We start from the raw sequence: 19,464 nt of genomic DNA, 5'->3' as shown, positions 1-19,464 counted from the left end.
AAATGGTCACCCAGAGCCGAGTACTGGTGGCTTATTCCTGTAAGCCTTCCAGTCAGGAAGCTAAGATAGGTTCACAACTTGAAGCCCAAAAGACTTCTCTTGGCAGAAAAGTCCAAGAGACCCTTATTTCCAAATAAGTAGTAAAATGATTGGACTGGAGATGTGGCTCAGGTGGTAGAATGCCAAAGGGGTTTAAGCCAGTGGGACACAATCCCTGAGTTCAAGCACTGGTATCAGCACAAATAGGATTTTAAGAAAATAAAAAGGTCACTGAGCACTTGGGAGGTTGAGGCAGAAGGATAGTGGGTTAAAGGCCCACCAGAGCTACATAGAGAAACTTAAAACACCATGAAAGTTACTTTGCCAGGTGCAGTGGCTCGCGCCTGTAATAATCCTAGCTACTCAGGAGGCAAAGATCTGAGGATCGCCGTTGAAAGCCAGCCCAGGCGGAAAGTCAGTCTTAACTCCAATAAACTACTCAGAAAAGCCAGAAGTGGCTCTGTAGCTGAAGCAGTAGAGCGCTAGCCTTGCGCAAAAGCCCAGAACCGGAAGAAAATAGAAAAGGAAAGAAGTTACTTCATTAAGTGACTTAGGTAACTGTAACCACTCTGTACATCGCCTTTCTTTCTCTGTTGTTGGTCATGGGGCTTGAACTCAGGACCTGGGCCCTGTCCCTAGAGCGCTGCCACTTGAGCCACAGCGCCACTTTCCGTTTTTGAGTGGTTAGTTGGATGGAGATCAGAGTCCCACGGAGACTCTTCTGCCCAGAGCTGGCTTCAAATCGCGATCCTCAGATCTCAGCCTCCTGAGCAGCCAGGATTACAGGCGTGAGATCTTAAGTGCACAGATGTATCTTTCCGGACAGTTTCCCAAGTTGACACACATCATCCTAGTGAATATAGTGTCAGATTTCGAACCCAACATAAGCTTCAACCCCTACCTGGAACGAATGTGAGGCATCAGGAAGAATGTTCCACGGGGACTAGTTAACAACTCAGTAGGAAAAAATGTGGGCAGAGGGGGACAGGACTATCCCACTTCCGTCCCAAATTGCTGAGTTGCCCGCGCGGAGCAGGAAGGGTGGAGTTGCGGGGAGCAACCGGGAGGGCGCGGTCGCTCCCAGATTTTCCCCGCTGGACCGCTGAGAGCGAGGCCCGAAGCGGGGCGGGGCGTGCTCTGGGGGCGTGGCTTCCAACGGCGCGTCGTCGGGGGCGTGGCCTGCGCTCCCAGCGGAACCGGCCGGCTTTCCCAGCGGGACGGCCAGGACGCGCGGCGGGGATGGCGAGCGACGGGGCCCGCGGCGGCGGCACCCCGCGGCCGCTGCACTCGGCGCAGGCGGTGGACGTGGCCACGGCCTCCAGTTTCCGGGCCTTCGAGATCCTGCACGTGCATCTGGATCTGCGGGCGGAGTTCGGGCCGCCGGGTCCGGGCCCGGGGAGCCGGGGGCTGGCGGGCCAGGCGGTCCTGGAGCTGCGCTGCCTGCTGCCCGCGGGCGCCGCGGAGCTGCAGCTCGATTCGCACCGGAGCCTCGAGGTGACGGCGGTGACGCTGCGACGCGGGCCGCCCGGGCCGGAGCGATCGCCCGCGGAGCCCGTATCCTTCCACACGCGGCCCTTCTCGCACTACGGCCAGGCGCTGTGCGTGGCCTTCCCGCAGCCCTGCCGCGCCTCCGAGCGCTTCGAGCTGGTGCTCACCTACCGCGTCGGGGAGGGACCCGGGGTGAGTGCTCCCGCGCCCGCCCCGGCCGCGGGCCTGCCTTCCCTTCCGCCTCCGCGCCGCCCGGGCCCGGCGCCTGCCCCACCCCCAGAGGGAAGGAAGAGCTCCGGGCCGCCCTCCCCGGGGCTCCCCCACCTGCTCCCCTGGACCCCGCACCGCCCTCTAACCCCCGGGCGCGGGTTTTTCCAGCCACCTGGGCTCTGCTCGGCCTCCCATTCTTCCTGCTTTGCCCGGCCGCACTCAGGGCCTGTCGATCACCCGAATTCCCGCTTTGCGCACACATGCTGTTCTGCACCGAATTGTTCCGAACCGTTCTGGGCTTTCGGCCCCGGCCCCCTGTTGATCCGCACGTTAGCGCTGGTGTAGGGGGCCCTGGACGGGGCTGGTGAATAGCTGGACGCTGACTCAGCCTCTGTTATCCGTTCACTCTAGTTCCAAAGGGCTCAAACAACCCTGCAACATGGCAGGGTTTGCTTCCTCCTGTGAAGTCCCGGATTTCATTAACAAAGGAATTGGAGTAAAAGTGAGAAGTGAAATGAGGGTGTTTTCTAGGCTTTATGACTTAGTCTTATCAGTGTTGGTTGGCATTCTTCTTTAATTTTTATTTTATTTGTGTTGGTATGGAGGCCTTCTCGCTCAAGGCTAGCTCTCTACCACTTGAGCCACAGCTCCGCTTCTGGCTTTTGGAAGATTCATTGAAGGCAAAAGTCTCAGAGACTTCCTGCCCACACTGGCTTGAACGGTGATCCTCAGATCTCAGCCTTTTGAGTGGCTAGAATTCCGGCTCAGATCTCAGCCTTTTGAGTGGCTAGGATTCAGGAGTGAGTCACCAGTGCCCAGCATGGGTTGACTCTTAATTCTAGTTTAATTACAGTTTTGGGAATTAAGAGGAAGGGACATCGGGTGCCTCCCTTGTGTTAAGGGTCAGCCCACCAAGCCGGGCGCTGGTGGCTCACGCCTGTAATCCTAGCTACTCAGGAGGCTGAGATCTGAGGATCTTGGTTCAAAGCCAGCCCAGGCAGGAGAGACGGTGAGACTCCTAGCTCCAATAAACCACCAGAAAGCCGGAAGTGGCGCTTTAGCTCAAGTGGTAGAGCGCTCGCCTTGAGCTGAAGAGCTGAGGGACAGCGCCCAGGCCCAGAGTTCAAGCCCCACGGCCGACCAAAAGAAAACAAAACAAAAGTCAGCCCACCAGCCGGTTGCTGGTGTGTCGTGCCTGTAATCCTAGCTCTTCAGGAGGTTGAGATCTGAGAATCAAGATTCAAAGCCAGGAAAGTAAATCCATGAGATTCTTATTTCCAGCTAACCACCAAAAAGCCAGAAGTGGAGCTGTGGCTCAAGTGGCAGAGCACCTGCCTCGAGCACAAAAGCTCAGGGACAGTGGTTTTGTGACACACATCCACAAAGAGTCAGTTTGTGTAGGACTTAGAGGCTGTGGCACCTAGTTATTTCTGATAGTGTGAGTTACATGTGTCACAGAGAATTGCTTGTCTACAACTGAAGCTTGCTTATCTGGCTGTCACCTCCCCTTTGTGCTTCCAAGTTGCCCCAAGAATAATTCTGCTTCCATCTTTTCTATTGGAGGGATCACAGAGTCTTGTGATGGAACTTGTTCAGAGAGCTAAAGTCCAAAGCATGTGATACCAATAGCCTCTCGGGAGCCCTTTGGAGCCCTTTGGGAAACATAATGCATCTGTAAATGAGTCTGTCCTGTGATACCTTATTTCTGTTTTTTTGGCAGGAACTAGACATTCAACTAAGTGATTGGAAAAATTAAACCTTCCGTAAATTTGCCTTTGAAGAGTGGCACCTCCAACTAGGCAACTGATGCCTCATTTCTGTAATACTGGCTGCTCAAGAGGCTGAGACCTTGAGGATCCTGGTTTGAAGCCAGGCCCATCGTGGCAGAGAAGTCGTTGAGACACCCATCTCCAGTTAGCCAGCAAAAATGCCAGGGTAGAGGTGTGGCTCAAGTGGTAGTGTACCAGCCACGAGTACATAAGCAGAGAATGTGAGAATCCTGAGTTTAAGCCCCAGTACTTACCAAAAAAAAATTAGCACCTCAAATTGAGTGGCAGAGTTAAGTAGGCAGAATTAAGTTGCTTTTGTTTAAGAGATAATAGTAGAGATCTTTGCTTTGCACTATGAAGTTCATCCTCTCTCTCTCTCTCTCTCTCTCATACAAACACACATACACACACACCTTCTCACCTTTTTCTCTCTTTTGAGATGGTCCTGGGGCTTGAACTCCATGCTGGCACTTAACTTTTTCACTCAAAAGCTGGCACTCTACTACTTGAACCATATTTCCACTTCTGGATTTGGGGGTGGTTAATTGGAGATAAGAGTCTCACAGACTTTCCTGCCTGGGCTGACTTCACACTGTGATCCTCAGATCTGAGCCTTGTGAGTAGCTTGAATTACAGGCATGAGCCACTGGTGCCTGGCTCTTTCTTCCTCCTCCTTCCACCCCCCCCCCTCTTCCTCTTCCTCCTCCTCTTCTTTCTCCTCCCCCTCTTTTTTTTTTTTTTTTTTTGCCAGTCCTGGGGCTTGAACTCTGGCCTTGGCACTGTCCCTGAGTTTCTTTTTGCTTAAGGCTAGCATTCTGCCACTTGAGCCACAGCACTACTTCCAGCTTTTTCTGTGTATGTGGTACTGAGGAGTCAAACCCAGGGCTTCGTGCATGCTAGGCAAGCACTCTACCACGAAGCCCCATTCCCAGCCCCGGCCAAATCATGTTTTAAATTAATGCACTTTTATTCTTCAAAAACAGAAGAACGGGCTGGAGGAGTAGCCTGTAGAGCACCTGCCTATCAGGCATAAGGCCCTAATTAAAACCTTAGTACCTGTAGGGAGAGTGGGGAGCAGCGGGCAAAAAAACAAGAAACAAAAGCCAGAGTCATAAAGAAGTTGCGTAGATAGTGCAGAGCTCCTTACCCTTCCAGACAGTTGTTCTGTTAGCATTTATTTACATTAGCACAAGACAGGTGTTAAAATTGGATATTACAGTATCCTTAGGTTTTTTTCTCTCTCTCTTTTACTGTCAGTCCTGGGGCCTGAGCTTAGGGCCTTATGCTCTCACTTGGCTTTTTCACTCAAAGCTGGTACTTTAACAACTGAACCATCCCTTTGTGCTGGTTAATTGGAGAGTCTCACAGACTTTCCTGCCTAGGTATACTTTGAACATTAATCTGCAGATCTCAGCCTTCTGAGTAGCTAGGATTCTAGGCATGAGCCCCCCAGTGCCCTGCTTAGGGTGGGCTGTTTATAGAAATTGGATGTTTCTCTTGTGATTAGTTGGGGTTCTGAGTGGGAACTTGCAAAGCTCAGGGGCTGCTTCCATTGCCTCAGATTGAGGTATGAGATGATCAGAAGATCTCTGATTGTGGTTGTTGACCTCAGTTACTTGGCTCTAATAGTGTTTATCACTTTTCCTGATGTGGCTCATTTATATACTGGACTGTGTTTGTTGGAAAGAGACTAAAATTCTCCCAGACAAAACCTTAAGCCAAGAAAAACCCGACATTCCAACATGGCTTCCTGTGCTTCTTTAAAATAGGCCTCTGTGTTCAGCCTGCCCAGGCCTGCCTCCCATTGCTCTGTAGCCCCAGCCTGCAGTGCATTTCTAGAGCAGCATCCATTGATGCTTTTACTCATGTTGGCTGCCCATTGGAAAATGGCTTCTCCCTTCTCTTAGGACCTTTGCTTACCTTTGAAAGCTCGGCTAGAAAGTTCTTCTTTACCTAAAAAACCTTCCTAGAATAATCTAATCTACTGAGGATTGAACTCAGGGCCTCATACTTATTAGACAGGTACTCCATCCCTTAAGCCACACCTCCAGCCCCTAATCTGTTTCTACATTCTAGATGTATTTGGTGCTGATATATCTTCCCCCAAATCATATGTATATTGGAAGGGACCTCCTTTTGCTGTGGGACAGAGTTAGGTTTGTTATAATCATTCAGGTGTACCTGACATTGATGTATACACCTGTAATCCCAGTACTTGAGAGCCTAAAGGGGGAGGACTATCTGAGCTCATAAATTCAAGGCTATCCTGGACAATATAATGAGACCTGTCTCTGCCATCTCAAACAAAAAGAGCTGTAATATGAAGTCCATTTTGTCTAGAAAGGCAAATTTGGGGAATGGAGAACACACACTTCTCACCGATGTCTAGATGGCTCTTTCTGTGTCTTCTCAGGAGTCCAGATATAATTATTACATTGTTTGCTTGATAAGAAACTGCTACAGTGAGAGGAACACAGGAAGAGGTCAAAATGACAGGGTCAGAGGCCAGGCTTGGGGTTCCTGAGATGGCCCAGAGGGTGAGTGTGGGGAAAAGGCCCTTTGTAGTGACTCTGTCCTGGGAAGGAAACATCATACATGGCACAGGTTCTAGGCTAGACTAAGTACATAAAAAGAGAAAACTGCCAGGCGCCAGTGGCTCCTGCCTGTAATTCTAACTACTCAGGAGGCTGAGATTTGAGGATCACAGTTCGAAGCCAGCCTGGGCAAGAAAGTCCCTATGTGTCTTAACCACTCAAAAAGTGGAAGTGGAGCTATGGCTCCAAGTGGTAGAGTGCTAGCCTTGAGCCAAAAAGCTCAGGGAAGCACCCAGGCCCTGAGTTCAAGCCCTATTACTGACAGAGAGAGAGAAAAAAATTTTCTGGTCCGAGCCAAACTGGCCAGCAGAAAGACTTTAAGGTTTTCCCATGCCAGACAGGCTGGACTGAGTTCATGTAGGATGTGCCAGTTCTGAAATGCTCTTCTGTTTTAGGTTTGCTGGTTGGCTCCTGAGCAGACAGCAGGAAAGAAGAAGCCCTTTGTCTACACCCAGGGCCAAGCTGTCCTAAACCGGGCCTTTTTCCCTTGTTTTGACACCCCTGCAGTGAAATGCACATACTCGGCTCTTATTGAGGTAAGGAAACTAAGGTTTGTGTACTGCCCTTGGTAGTAGCAATATAATTTCCAGCTCAATCCTGTAATTCTAGCTATTTGGGAGGTAGAGATCAGAGGATCACATTTCAAGGCCAGCCAGGGCTTAAAAATGTTGTCTAGCTGGGTGCTGGTGACTCACGACTATAATCCCAGCTACTCAGGAAGCTGTGATCTGAGGATCACAGTTTGAAACTAGACCAGGCAGGAAAGTCTGTGAGACTCGGAAAAATCAGAAGTTGCGCTGTGACTCAAGTGGTATAACACTTGCCTTGAGCTGAAGAGATGAAGGACAGCTCCCAGGCCTAGAGTTCGAGCTCCCCAACTAAAAAAAAAGGAAAGCAATAATTATAGTAACTATTATCACGCCAGATTTATTTGATCAAATTTCAATTAGTGAATTATTTATATCCATCCTGTGGTATTTCTGAAAGATTCATTTTTTGTGTGCCAGTTCTGGCTTTTTTAAAGAATGGTATCCTACCATGCCATTGCAGCTCCTGAAAGACTTTAAAATTTTTCATCTGCAGGCATTTTATGTAGCTTTCTAAATGCCATCAGTTTAGCTTAGTTAAAGTCTTCTGATGCGTTCTTGTTCTTTGAGGAGGACTGCAGGTAATAATTGTCATTGCCTGGGTTTTTGGTCATGTTCTTCAAGTCAGACTCTTCAGGTAAGGTCTCCACTTTCTGTGTTGCCAGGTCCCAGATGGCTTCACAGCTGTGATGAGTGCAAGCTCTTGGCAGAAGAGAGGTCCAAATAAGTTCTTTTTTGAGATGCACCAGCCCATCCCCTCCTATCTAATAGCTTTGGCCATTGGAGATCTGGTTTCAGCTGAGGTTGGACCCAGGTAAGAGGCAGACACTTCACAAGCAAGGATGGTTTGACCCTTAGAGGTGAGAAAGACTCCGACCAGGGCATCTGCTGGGTGGGTCTTGGAATCCTGTGGAGCCTATAAAATCGTTCTGCAGGGAGAAGGATACAGTGTAAGTGTAGCTGGTGCAGAGGCTTGATTTCTCTCTTCCTTCCCTCCTGCCCTTCTCCCCACTCCATCCTTCTTCTCTTGAGTTCTAAGCCTGCTGTCTGATATGAAATCACCATCCTGCTGGCATCACAGTAGCTGCTGACCTGGCTACCTGTGGAGTGGGGTTGGAGTTTAGGAGGCAGTTTTTAAAAACTGATCTTTGTTAGTGTCTTTAAATGCTAAATGCTCAGGTAGCAACTATATTGACTTTTCTGTTTTTTTGCCAAGTCTCTGTATTTTCCCCAATACTTAATTCTGGGAATAATACATTTTTGATCTCATTATTTTCCTCTGTCTGCTGCAGGTAAATGAACCTAAACTTGGGGAGACATGGTATATCTATGAAATGGTTTAGTGCAAATGAAAAGAGATTTTGTGCCTGTTGTTTATGAAGGTAATCCTAGCTACTCTGGAGGCTGAGATTTGAAGGCTGCAGTTCGAAGCCAACCTGGGCAGAAAAGTCCCTGTGATACTCTGTCTCCGATTAACCACTCAAAAACCAGAAGGGGAGCTGTGGCTCAATAGTAATAGAGTGCTAGTCTAGAGCAAAAAAGCTTAGGGACAGCACCCAGGCCCTGAGTTCAAGCCCTACAACCAACAAAGAGAAAGAGAGATTTTTGTATGAGACAAGAAATTTGACCAGAAGTCAGGAGTACACTTCTGTAAATCCCAGCACTTTGGAAACTGAGGTGGGAAAATTGTGACTTCCAGGAGAGCTTGGACTACAAAATGAGACCTTGTCTCAAAAAACAAAAACAAAAAAACCAAAAACCCAAGAAATTAGCCAGGCGCTGGTGACTCATGACTGTAATCCTAGCTACTCAGGAAGCTGAGATCCGAGGATCCAGTTCAAAGCCAGCCCAGGCAGGAAAGTCCATAAGACTATTATCTCCAATAAACCACCAGAAAACCAGAAATGGCGCTGTTGCTCAAGTGGTAGAGTGCTAGCCTTAAGCTAAAGAGCTTAGGGACAGTGGTGCCCAGGCAAGAAATTTGATTAGAACTTTTCAGTTTTGCTGGCTGACTTAGTGCCTGCCACGATAGCTTAATCCTGCTATGAAGGGATTGGAGGTAGACTGCTAGGTAGAGGCCTTTCTCCTGGCTCGGCTGCTGCTCCTTATCTAGCTCTGGCACTGCTCTCAGTTCCTGGAAGTGGCAGTGTCCTCTACCACCTCCAAAAGACTTAGTCTCACTCCCACTCCCCACCGTGCTCCGTAGCTCTGATAGGACCCCGATCTTTGTCCCTGGATATCAGGTGAAGTAGTGTGTGGGATTCCCTTGGGTTTGTTTCCAGCACTCATTCGAAAAGAATGCCATCTTGAAAGATAAGTGTTACCTTCTTCCTAATAGGCAGGCCATAGATAACCTGTCCTTAGAAGAATAGATAAGTAAAGGTATGCCATTTAAGAACATATTTACCTTTCCTAAGACTCTGTTAGTAAGAATGCGAACTATTGCCGAGCCCTGGTGGCTCATGCCTGTAATCCTAGCTATTTAGGAGGCTGAGATTTGAGGATCACAGTTCAAAGCCAGCCCGTGCAGGAATGTCCATGAGACTCTTATCTCCAATTAACCACCAGAAAACCAGAAGAGGCATTGTGGCTCAAGTGGTAGAGTACTCGCCTTGAGCTGAAGAGCTGAGGGACAGCGCCCAGGCCCACAGTTCAAGTCCCATGACTGACAAAAAGAAAAAAAGAGAATGCTAACTATTCATGAATGAACAACAGATTTGAACCATATTGGAAAATAATAATAATGATTTTGAATCCTCTATAAGAAAATGACCACACATGGCTGGCAGACTCAAGCAGTAGAGCAACTGGCAAGTATAAGGTCCCAAGTTCAAACCCTAGTATTATTTAAAAAAAAAAAAAAAGGCAACACAGAATGTGAAATCAATGACAATCTATTTAACTGGGGATGGTCACTTCCTCCTGTCAGATGTGCAGTGTCCTTGTCTCTTGGGTCACTTGTGTGGCTCCTGAGGGTTGTGTTAAGTGGGAGGGTCTTCTGGTAATGAGGTCACTTATCCTAGGCCCCATATAGGAGGAAGGTCCTGGGCAGAAAAGGGTTATGAAGGTAGTTCAGGAGGCCCTCTTATATGTGTGATATTACTATGTCCATTTGTAGGTAAGCAGACTGAGGCTCTGGGATAGAGACCTGTGCGAGGCCAGGGCATAGGACTTGGCACCAGGAGCTATGAATTCTAGTTAGTGCTTTCTCCCCCCCCTTCCTCTCCCTGTCAGTCATGGGGCTTGAACTCAGGTTCTAAGTGCTGTTCCTAAGCTCTTTGTGCTCAAGGCTAGTGCTCTACCACTTTGAACCACAACTTCCCTTCGGTTTTCTGGTGGTTATTTGGAGATAAGAGTCTCATGGACTTTGCTGCCCTGGCTGGCTTTGAACCATGATCCTCAGAGCTCAGACTCGTGAGTAGCTAGGATTACAGGCATGAGCCACCAGCACTGAGCTTAGCTCATCTTTAGAGTCAATAAATTGTTGTGGACTATGTACTTGGCCTCTCAGTCTTGGCTTTCTGCTTGTTGGATCTTCTTGAACTTTTGTTTTTGTTTTTCCATCTTTTTTTTTTTGTTGTTGGTCGTGGGGCTTGAACTCTGGGCCTGGGTGCTTGTCCCTCAGCTCTTCAGCTCAAGGCGAGCGCTCTACCACTTGAGCTACAGCACCACTTCCGGTTTTCTGGTGGTTTATTGGAGATAGGAGACTCACGGTCTCTACTGCCTGGGCTGGCTTTGAACCGCGATCCTCAGATCTCAGCCTCCTAAGTAGCTAGGATTACAGGCGTGAGCCACCAGCGCCCGGCTTCCATCTTTTTATTATGATGATTTCAAATATGAGTTGAACACTGGTGGCTAATATCTGTAATTCCAGCTACTCAGCAGGCTGAGATCTGAAGATCATGTTTGGAAGCCTGCCCAGGCAAAAGTGTTTGTAAGACTTACCTCCAATTCACCAGCAAAGAACTGGAAGTGGAGATGTGGCTCAAGTGGTAGAATGTCAGCTTTAAGAGAAAGAGCTAAGGGGCAACACCCAGGCCCTGAGTTCCAGCCCCAGTACTGGCACACAGACACACAAAAAATTCAGATATATACAAAATTGAAAAGATGATCCATTGAACATCTGTATACCTACCCATTTGATCATTTTAGTTCTACTTACGTGTTGGTTTGTTTTTGTTTGTTCTAGACCATTTAAAAGTAACGCGTCCACACTAAAGAATAGATGTTCTCCCTTTGTTGTGTAGAGGCAGCTCACTTTCCTATTGCTATTAAAAAGTTTTTTGTGGTCGTAGGGTTTAAACTCAGTCTTGTACTTTCTAGGCAGCTGCTATACTGCTTAGACCATGCCTTCAGCCCTTTTTGCTTCTGTTATCTTCCAAATAAAGTATCCCTTTTTTCCTGGACAGTCTTCTAACTACATTTCCTACGTAGCTAGAATGACAGGCACAGGCTCCCATGCCCAGCTTTTTATTGGTTGGGATGGAAGTCCCATGAACTCTTTTGCCTGAATTGGCCTCGAACCATCATCCTTCCAATCTCAGCCTCCTGAGTCACTGTGATTACAGGTAGGAGCCAGTGTTACATAACTGAATCTTTTCTGTTTCTTCTGTTTTTTTCTTAAAAAAAAATTTTTTTTTTGAATCTTTTCTGTTTCTTTTGTTTTTTTCTTAAAAAAAAAATTTTTTTTAATTGTGAGGGCTTGAACTCTGGGCCTGGGCGCTGTCCCTCAGCTCTTAAGCTTAAGGCTAGCACTCTACCACTTGAGCCACAGCACCACTTCCAGTTCTCTAGTGGTCAATTGGAGATCAGAATCTCATAGACTTTCCTGCCCAGGCTGGCTTTGAACCGAGATACTCACATCTCAGCCTCCTGAGTAGCTAGGATTACAGGTATGAGCCACTGGTGCCCAGCCTTTCCATTGTTGTTGTTGTTTTTAAACAGGGTCTCACCATATAGCCCAGACTGGCCTTGAATTCATGATTGTCATGCTTGTACCCACCTTCCAAATGCTGGGGTTATAGGCTGTGCCACTCTGCAGCTTGTTTGTTTTTGTTGTTGTTGTGCTAGGGAGGACCCTTGTGTATGCACAGGCAAACATAAATATTCTACCACTAAGTTCCATCCCCAGCCCCTTAGGGGTCTCTTCAATTCCAAAGATCCAGCTTATAAATTAGCACACTGACATCAGCCTTGTCACTGTGTGAAGCCCTTGGGTGCTGTTTTATTTACTTATTACCACTGGGTAACAGATGAAGAAGTGGAGGCTCAGAGAGGTTCTGTCACGTCACCTTATGGGGCCAGAGCCAGTAGCCAGGAGAGGCCTCTGGAGGCTGTCCAGGGTCTGGTCTGCTGAGCAGCCTCTTAGGTCTGTGTGATCTGATCTTCTGTCTTCTGCTTCTGTGGCTGGTCACTGTCACATTAATTTGACTCAAATATGGGAAATATGGGTCTGAGTCAATTGTCTCTAGGTGTGTTCCCCCACCCTCAATCCCCTGTGCTTTGCCCTTAGGAGCCGAGTATGGGCTGAGCCCTGTCTGATTGAGGCTGCCAAGAAGGAGTACCAGGGCGTGGTTGAAGAGTTTCTGGCCACCGGAGAGAAGCTTTTTGGACCCTATGTGTGGGGAAGGTGTGGTATCAGTGCTGACCAGTATGTCTTGAATTTGAGTCCCTGCTTTCCACTCTCGCTTCTGGAACTGCTTCTTCTCTTCCTTCTGTCTCCTAGAGCAAGTTTTCCCTGATTCCAGAAGCAAAGGAGAGGAGGAAGAGAAGAGGAAGGGATGAGCCAGGCTCCTCGTGGCTGCGGAGGAAGGGACCTGGGAGGGAGGGCCCAAGGTGAAAGCGATGTGTTTCAGGTGGAGACCCACGGCCCAGCCTGTGTGGGAAGTTACTCATGCTCCATCTTGTCCTTTGACCTCTTCAAACCTTAGGCTCCTTAGACATAAGGCTGGTGGTTATGTCCCCTGTCGGCCTCCAGTGCCAAGTGTAAACAGACACCACTGGAGAGAGGGAGGCTTTGAGGCAGGGAAGAGCCCTGGGCAGGAATAAGGGGCCCAGGTTCAATCTTCCTGTGCAGCAGCTTCAGCTCTGAAGGGGCATGAAGAGGGAAGGAAAAGCCATACCAGCAAAGTCAGGTCTGCTCTAGGGGCCCAGGGCTGCCTGTGACCTCCTGATTTCTTGGCAGGTACGACGTGCTCTTCATGCCACCCTCCTTCCCGTTTGGAGGAATGGAGAACCCTTGCCTGACCTTTGTCACCCCTTGCCTGCTGGCAGGCGATGGCTCGTTGGCTGACGTCATCATCCATGAGATCTCCCACAGTTGGTTTGGGAACCTGGTCACCAACGCCAACTGGGGGGAGTTCTGGCTCAATGAAGGCTTCACCATGTACGCCCAGAGGAGAATCTCCACCATCCTGTTTGGTAAGGTGCCGTCCTCCCAAACACAGAGGCCAGTGCTCCCTCTTAGGGCTTCGGAACACCAGGGGGAGAGGAGGGAGGGGGCAGTTACGCAGTTATGCCAGAAGCCCTGCTGAGACGTGATGGGGGACTAAATCTAGATGCACATGGTTTGTTTTGGTGGTACTAGGCCTCACATTTTCCCTACCACTTACACTGCGACTTTATCCCTTTTCCACTTTATTTTTCATACAGGGTCTCACATTTTTGCCTCATGCCATGACCCTCTTACTATCAACAATTCCCTTAACAGGAAGAGGAGGATGGGGAGGAGTAATTACTTTGTACCGCCTCCAGGGTTTGAACTCAAGGCCTTGAGCTCTCAGCTTTTTTGCTTTTGCTAGTTGCTTTAAGATTGAGTCTTGGGAATTTTTCTGCCTGAGCTGGCTTCGAACCACAATCTTCAGATCTGTTTCCTTAAGTAACTAGAATTACAAGTATGGGCCACAAGCACCTGGCTTCAATTATTTTTATGTATTTATTTTTGTTTTGGGTGGGTGTTTTTGTTTTGTTTTGTTTTGCCAGTCCTGGGGCATGAACTCAGGGCCCGGGCACTGTCCCTGAGCTTCTTTTGCTCAAGGCTAGCTCTCTACCACTTGAGCCACAGCACCGCTTCCGGCTTTTTCTGTTTATGTGGTACTGAGGAATTGAACCCAGGGCTTCATGCATTGCCGGGCAAGCACTCTACCACTAAGCTACCTTCTCATCCCCATTGTAAGTTTTTATAGGAGACCAAATTAACAAGCATAGGTAACTAACTGCCTGGGAAGGGAGACCTCCGGAAAGACAGACCCACAGCCTCCACCACACTCTTGTGGCCCAGAGCTACTGGAGCTAGGGCCTGAGTCATTGTTCCTGACCCTGTTGGCCCTGCCCTCCCCAGGAGGAGAATAGGATTGAGCGTAGACCACAAGGGGGCAGCATAGTGTCTTCTGCCAGGAAAATCCACTTGGCTGTGGATTGGTGACAATCTTGGGGTCTGGGGTTTGTGTTTGGCACAGGGGCTGCCTACACATGCCTAGAGGCTGCAACCGGGCGGGCTCTGCTTCGACAGCACATGGACATCTCGGGAGAGGAAAACCCACTCAACAAGCTGCGGGTGAAGATTGAACCAGGTCCTGGCGGCTCCTCTTCCTTTCCCCTAAACTGAGCTTGGCGCCCCAAGACAGTCCCAGCCTCATTGCGCACTTCCTTGGGGAAGGAGGCCAGCGCTCTCTCTGACCATTCCCTGGCTTCTAGGCTGACCTGGTCCTGTGAGCCTCATGCGTCAGCGGGACCTGGTCCTGGGCCTGTCATTCATAGCCATGGCGCTTTCCCAGAGCTTGCCCTGCGGACGCTGCGGTCTTAACCCTGTGTTAGAGGACCGTGGAGAGCCAGACCAGTTCAGTGGCTTGCCCAAGGTCATGGACCTAATCACTTCTAGTTCAGAGCTTTTTGTTTTTCAACCTTCTTCTAGTTGCATGTGTGACTAATCTAAAACCTTTTTATGCAATCGAAGTTCATGTTCCTTAGTGCCACTGACTGTGAAAATGAACTGCTTGTGCACTGGTAATTAGTTGGAGTCTAGAACAGTTGTCCAAACACCTTCTGGGTGGGGAGGTTGGTGAGCCATGGAGCTGAGAACGATGGAGCTGAGCGTTCGGTTCTAAGAGGGGCTGGAACCTCCCTAAGCAAAGCATGTCCCAAGAATAAGGAAACGTGGCAATTCCTCTAGAGGGCTAGCCTCTGGCCTCTTCTTAGTTCCTAGTCACCCGGCCTCTAGGATCTTCATGCAGGGCTTCAGGAGAGGTCCTGAGACTGGCAAACCTTCTTGGTCTTGTTGTCTCTGAAGTGCAGTTTCTTCCAGTGTTGGAATCTGGGGCTGAGAGCAGCGATGGTGCCAGGTTACAAATGCTCAGCCCCGTCTGCTTTCTCCTCTGCCAGGCGTTGACCCTGATGACACATACAACGAGACCCCCTACGAGAAAGGCTTCTGCTTTGTCTCCTACCTGGCCCACTTGGTGGGCGATCAAGATCAGTTTGACAAGTTTCTCAAGGTATAGTCAACTCCCAGTGAGGGGAGAAGGCTGTGAGGATACCGAGCAGCTGGCAAAGTGCCAGTGTAGAGGCAGGGGGCACACAAGAGGTAAGGGGTTCAGAGAGAGCCTAGGAGTTGGAGGGGTCCACTCCTCAGGGTCCCCAGAGAATCTGAAAATCACCTCCCTTCTCATAGGCCTATGTGGATGAGTTTAAATTCAAAAGTATCGTAGCTGAAGACTTTCTGGAATTCTACTTGGAATATTTCCCTGAACTGAAGAAAAGGAAAGTGGATTCCATTGCAGGTAAACAGAAAAACGGGCCCGTGGGAATTGTACCTCTTTAGCTTCTGGAAGGTCCAAGGTGGGGTGGGAAATCACTTGAGTCAAAGTCATCGCTGAGTGTCACCTGGGGGGCTCAGGAGCCGGGGCTGTCTCCCACAGAAGTGACTTCTCTCGGGACAGGGGCTGTGTGGCTCAGTGGTAGAGCATGGGCCTAGCTCCAAAGAAAGACTTATCCTCACCATTTTCTCCCCGTGTTGGCTGGGCACCCAGACATACATAATCAGACCCTTGGGTCTGCCCAGGGCGTCACTGCCTCTGCCCACACTAATCCTCAGGGCGGGCACAGAGGCTCCGGCCCCGCCTCACAGCCCCAGGAACAGCCTCCTTCTATGGTCTTTTGGGCAGAGGAAAATCCCCGCGGCTTCTTTCACGTGAGTGAAAGAAGGTACGCTTCTTCCGGAGGAGAGAATGTTCTGGCACAGGTGAGGTAGGCCCTCCGACACACCTGGCAGCAGGCTGTGAGCTCTGAGTCACTGGTAGCTTTGGAAAAGCCGCTTCCTGTGGCGGCTAGGATTGGTCAGGCCTCAGTGGCACCTACTCCTCGGTGAGAGGCCTGTATTTCAAGGTCAAGAGACTGAGACCGTAGCCCACAGTAGTTAATAATTACAGAGTGCGTACTGCCCAGCAGGCTGTGTGCTCTGCTTTTAATGTCTATTTGCTCATTTAATCTGCATAACTGTCAACTAAGGTAGGGCCTATCCCCATTTCACAGATAAAACTGAGGCATCTAGAGGGGAACAACATGCCCTTGGCCTCCCAGCTAGTTCATGGCCAAGCTGGGATGGGAATCCAGGCCGCCCTGTCTTGAGTGCAGTTCTGGCAACTGAGAGGAGAACATGAACTTGAATATAGACAGGAAAGAACTTCTATCAACCTGGCTCAGATAACAGTGTTAAGTTCAGAGCCAAACCATTTCACTGTAGAAGCCGGAGGCAGTTCAGTCTTACTATGACATGGTCATAGTAATAGCTATCAGCGTAACTGGGGCCTTGCTGGGTCAAGTGGTTGTGTGAGATAGTGACATTAATTTCCTCAGGAAGAACATGGTGGCCGGGGGAGCTGGAGGTCTCCGGGAGTTGTTTGGGCAAGGTGATATGGTGAGAAAGTTCTTCCGGTGTCTTCTCTCCTACTATTCAACAGGGTTTGAGTTTGATCGATGGCTGAATACCCCGGGCTGGCCCCCCTATCTCCCCGATCTCTCCCCTGGGGACTCGCTCATGAAGCCGGCTGAAGAGCTGGCCAAGCTATGGGTGTCTGCAGAGCTGGACATGCAGGCCATTGGTGCAGTGGACATCTCTTCCTGGAAGACCTACCAGCTCATCTACTTCCTAGACAAGATCCTCCAGAAATCCCCCCTCCCTCCTGGTAAGAAAAACGTGGCTCATTCCACGTGCTCAGTCTGGTGTGGAGCGCTTTCTATTTGGGGCCGGCCACAGGAAGGCAGGCACAGTGCAGTCTTGCCCCGGGTGATGCCAGGCTCCATAGAGCTCTTTACAGGAAATGTATCTGAAGGAGGTAGGTCCCACCTGGAAGAAGAGGGCATGGATTCATCAGTTCCCCAGGTTCTCCTGTAGACCACTGTGGTAAGTTCTGAGCATCTCTGCAGTCACTTACTCCTCCTAACTACTCTGTGAAATAGGTGCTGGGACTTTAAGCCCCAGGAAACAGAAAACAAGCTTGAGGTACCCATGGGTCACACAACTGGTTGGGTTGGGGCTTGAACCCAGTCATCCGAAACTCTTAACCATGAAATGCTTTGTGGCTGCTCAGTCGGAAATAATATTCACCAAGGATGGAAAAGAAGTGAAAGCCCAGGTAGTCTTAGCCAGTTTATGGCTAGAGAAAAGGTGGGGAAGGATATTTGGTGGAAGTACAGGTATTGATCCAAGAAGGAAAATAACAAGGATTGGAAAAGAGCAGAAAGTCTATAATACTACTGAGTACTTACAGTAGCCTGGCTCATGCCTGTATTCCTAGCTACTTGGGAGTCTGAGATCTGAGGATTATGGTTCAGAACCAGCTTGGACAGGAAAGTCTGTAAGACTTACCTCCAATAAATCACCAAAAAGCTGGAAGTGGAGTGTGACCCTTGAGCAAAAGAGCTCAGGGACAGCACCTTTGAGTTCAAGTCCCGGTGTTGACACACACACACACACTCTCTCTCTCTCTCTCTCTCTCTCTCTCTCTCTCTCTCTCTCTCTCTCTCTCTCTGCATACAGTGACCAGAGAGGAGGTGAAATGCTCGGGTGGTCAGCAGCCTCCTCAAAGTTTCTTTCCAGACCTTCACCAGCCCAAGAATCGGGCTTCTCCAGGCTCCTCCTGCAAGTTACTACCAGCGCATTTTTTCTCTTTCCCAGGAAATGTGCAAAAACTTGGCGAGACGTACCCAAAGATTTCAAATGCCCACAATGCCGAGTTACGGCTCCGATGGGGCCAGATTGTCCTTAAGAATGACTACCAGGAGGATTTCTGGAAAGTCAAAGCGTTTCTGCAGAGCCAGGTAGGTGACCTCATCTCACTACTGTCCTTCTCCTCCCAGTGCCCCCGCCCCCCTCCAGCCACAGGCACGCTGGTAACCACCCTATCATAGGAGTCATCCTGTGGGCAGAGCCTGCAAAGAAAGGAGCTTGATGAACTGTAGAGGCCCTGCTGATCAACACTGCCCCCCCCCCCCCATGAGCTATTATTAATGTGGCTCCTAGAGGCTTTTTCCTGGGGAATGAGGGAGCCATAGAGCAGCTGGTGAGGCCTGAGGGAGAAGAGGTGTCCAGAGCTAACCCAAACTGAAGGGAGGGGAATGGGATGAAATGGGAGAAAGCTCATGGGGGAAAAAACGCAGAGGCCGAAAGACTAGCAAGATGGGTGAGGGCCAAGACCCCATAGTTCTCTCCTCCCTGGGAAGCCCCAGGACTCGGGTGCAGTTCAAACACAAGCCCATCCGATCCTGTCAGAGCTGCCGTGCTGGGGAAGGGCAGGGCACAGGGGCTGGGGGTGAGCCAGGCATCGGCAGATCCACAGCAGCGGGGCAGGGTTGAGCCGCCCTCACTGGGAAGCGGGAGGGCACCTCAAGGCGCTTGGAGTGTGGAGGCCTCTGGCGCCTCTCCAAGCATGCAGTGGAAGCATTTACAGTTGCAGTTTATTGTGCTTGATGGCGCTTAGACCTTCAAACCTGGGTTTTATGTCCGTCATTACCTTGGTGGCTGATGGCCTCCAGCTTTCTCATTTTTGCCATTCTCAAGTTCGCCGTTCCCTTGTGTCAACCCACCTCGTTGGTTTTGGGGCCTCAGGAAGGAACAGCGGCATGGCCTTCCGCTGACCGGGGCACTGACAGGCTGCTCCTGATGATGGCGTCCTTGTGTCTTGCAGGGAAAGCAGAAGTACACTCTCCCGCTGTACCATGCGATGATGGCTGGCAGCGAGGTGGCCCGGACCCTGGCCAAGGACACCTTCGCATCCACTGCCTCCCAGCTCCACAGCAACGTGGTCAACTATGTGCAGCAGATCCTGGAGCCCAAGGGCAGTTAGAGGTCATGCGCATGCTCTGCTTTTTCAGACTGGCTTTCAGAATGACAGTGTGCGCCCAAATTCCAGTTCCTCTGTCATCAAACTGCAGTGTCTGTCTTCTGGGGTTTGGCCGTTCTTGGGGCTTGGGTGTGTGACTCTGGGGCCTCTGCTGTGGTGAGAACTTCCTCCCCCAGGTCTGAGACCACAGCCCCCTCCCTGCAGGCTTCCATCCTTGCTGGAGGCGATCGATCTTCTGCCGACTTCCCACTTACGCCTGGGAGTTGCAGAGAGGCAGTTTTCTTTCTCTTCCTCTCTTTTTAGATTTTAAATAAATGTTCTTAAGCAAAATGTAGATAATTGAGTGACTGTTAAGTTTCTTCTTCCTGGGTCTTCCTTGGGGAGATGGCTGCGGAGCCCAGGCAATGATTTGTTTCTCTGACTTTAGGGACCTGGTGGG

At 49.8% G+C, this 19,464-nt stretch overlaps 1 protein-coding gene across 1 annotated transcript; it reads left to right on the top strand.

The window, feature by feature from the left end:
• Window positions 1–1,243: 1,243 nt before the first annotated feature.
• LOC122126758 (arginyl aminopeptidase) lies at window positions 1,244–19,359 on the top strand. The gene is made up of 11 exons (XM_042701249.1): window positions 1,244–1,719; window positions 6,496–6,636; window positions 7,353–7,501; window positions 12,200–12,316; window positions 12,872–13,107; window positions 14,145–14,258; window positions 15,067–15,179; window positions 15,356–15,464; window positions 16,644–16,868; window positions 17,861–18,003; window positions 18,870–19,359. Exons 1-11 carry the CDS (start codon window positions 1,279–1,281, stop codon window positions 19,026–19,028), a joined length of 1,947 nt encoding a protein of 648 aa, XP_042557183.1. The 5' UTR covers window positions 1,244–1,278; the 3' UTR covers window positions 19,029–19,359.
• The last annotated feature ends 105 nt before the right edge of the window (window positions 19,360–19,464 follow it).

The sequence above is a fragment of the Dipodomys spectabilis genome, unplaced genomic scaffold, assembly GCF_019054845.1.
Source record: "Dipodomys spectabilis isolate Male_0828 unplaced genomic scaffold, ASM1905484v1 ptg000288l, whole genome shotgun sequence".
Classification (NCBI taxonomy): domain Eukaryota; kingdom Metazoa; phylum Chordata; class Mammalia; order Rodentia; family Heteromyidae; genus Dipodomys; species Dipodomys spectabilis.
The sequence above is the reverse complement of the archived record's forward strand: the minus strand, read 5'-3'. Positions and strand labels throughout refer to the sequence as shown.

Coding starts and splice junctions, on each gene's coding strand:
- LOC122126758 (XM_042701249.1), top strand. CDS start 1,279: ATGGCGAGCGACGGGGCCCGCGGCGGCGGCACCCCGCGGCCGCTGCAC. Junction 15,180..15,355: donor AGTTTGACAAGTTTCTCAAG/GTATAGTCAACT, acceptor CCCTTCTCATAG/GCCTATGTGGATGAGTTTAA. Junction 18,004..18,869: donor AAGCGTTTCTGCAGAGCCAG/GTAGGTGACCTC, acceptor TGTGTCTTGCAG/GGAAAGCAGAAGTACACTCT.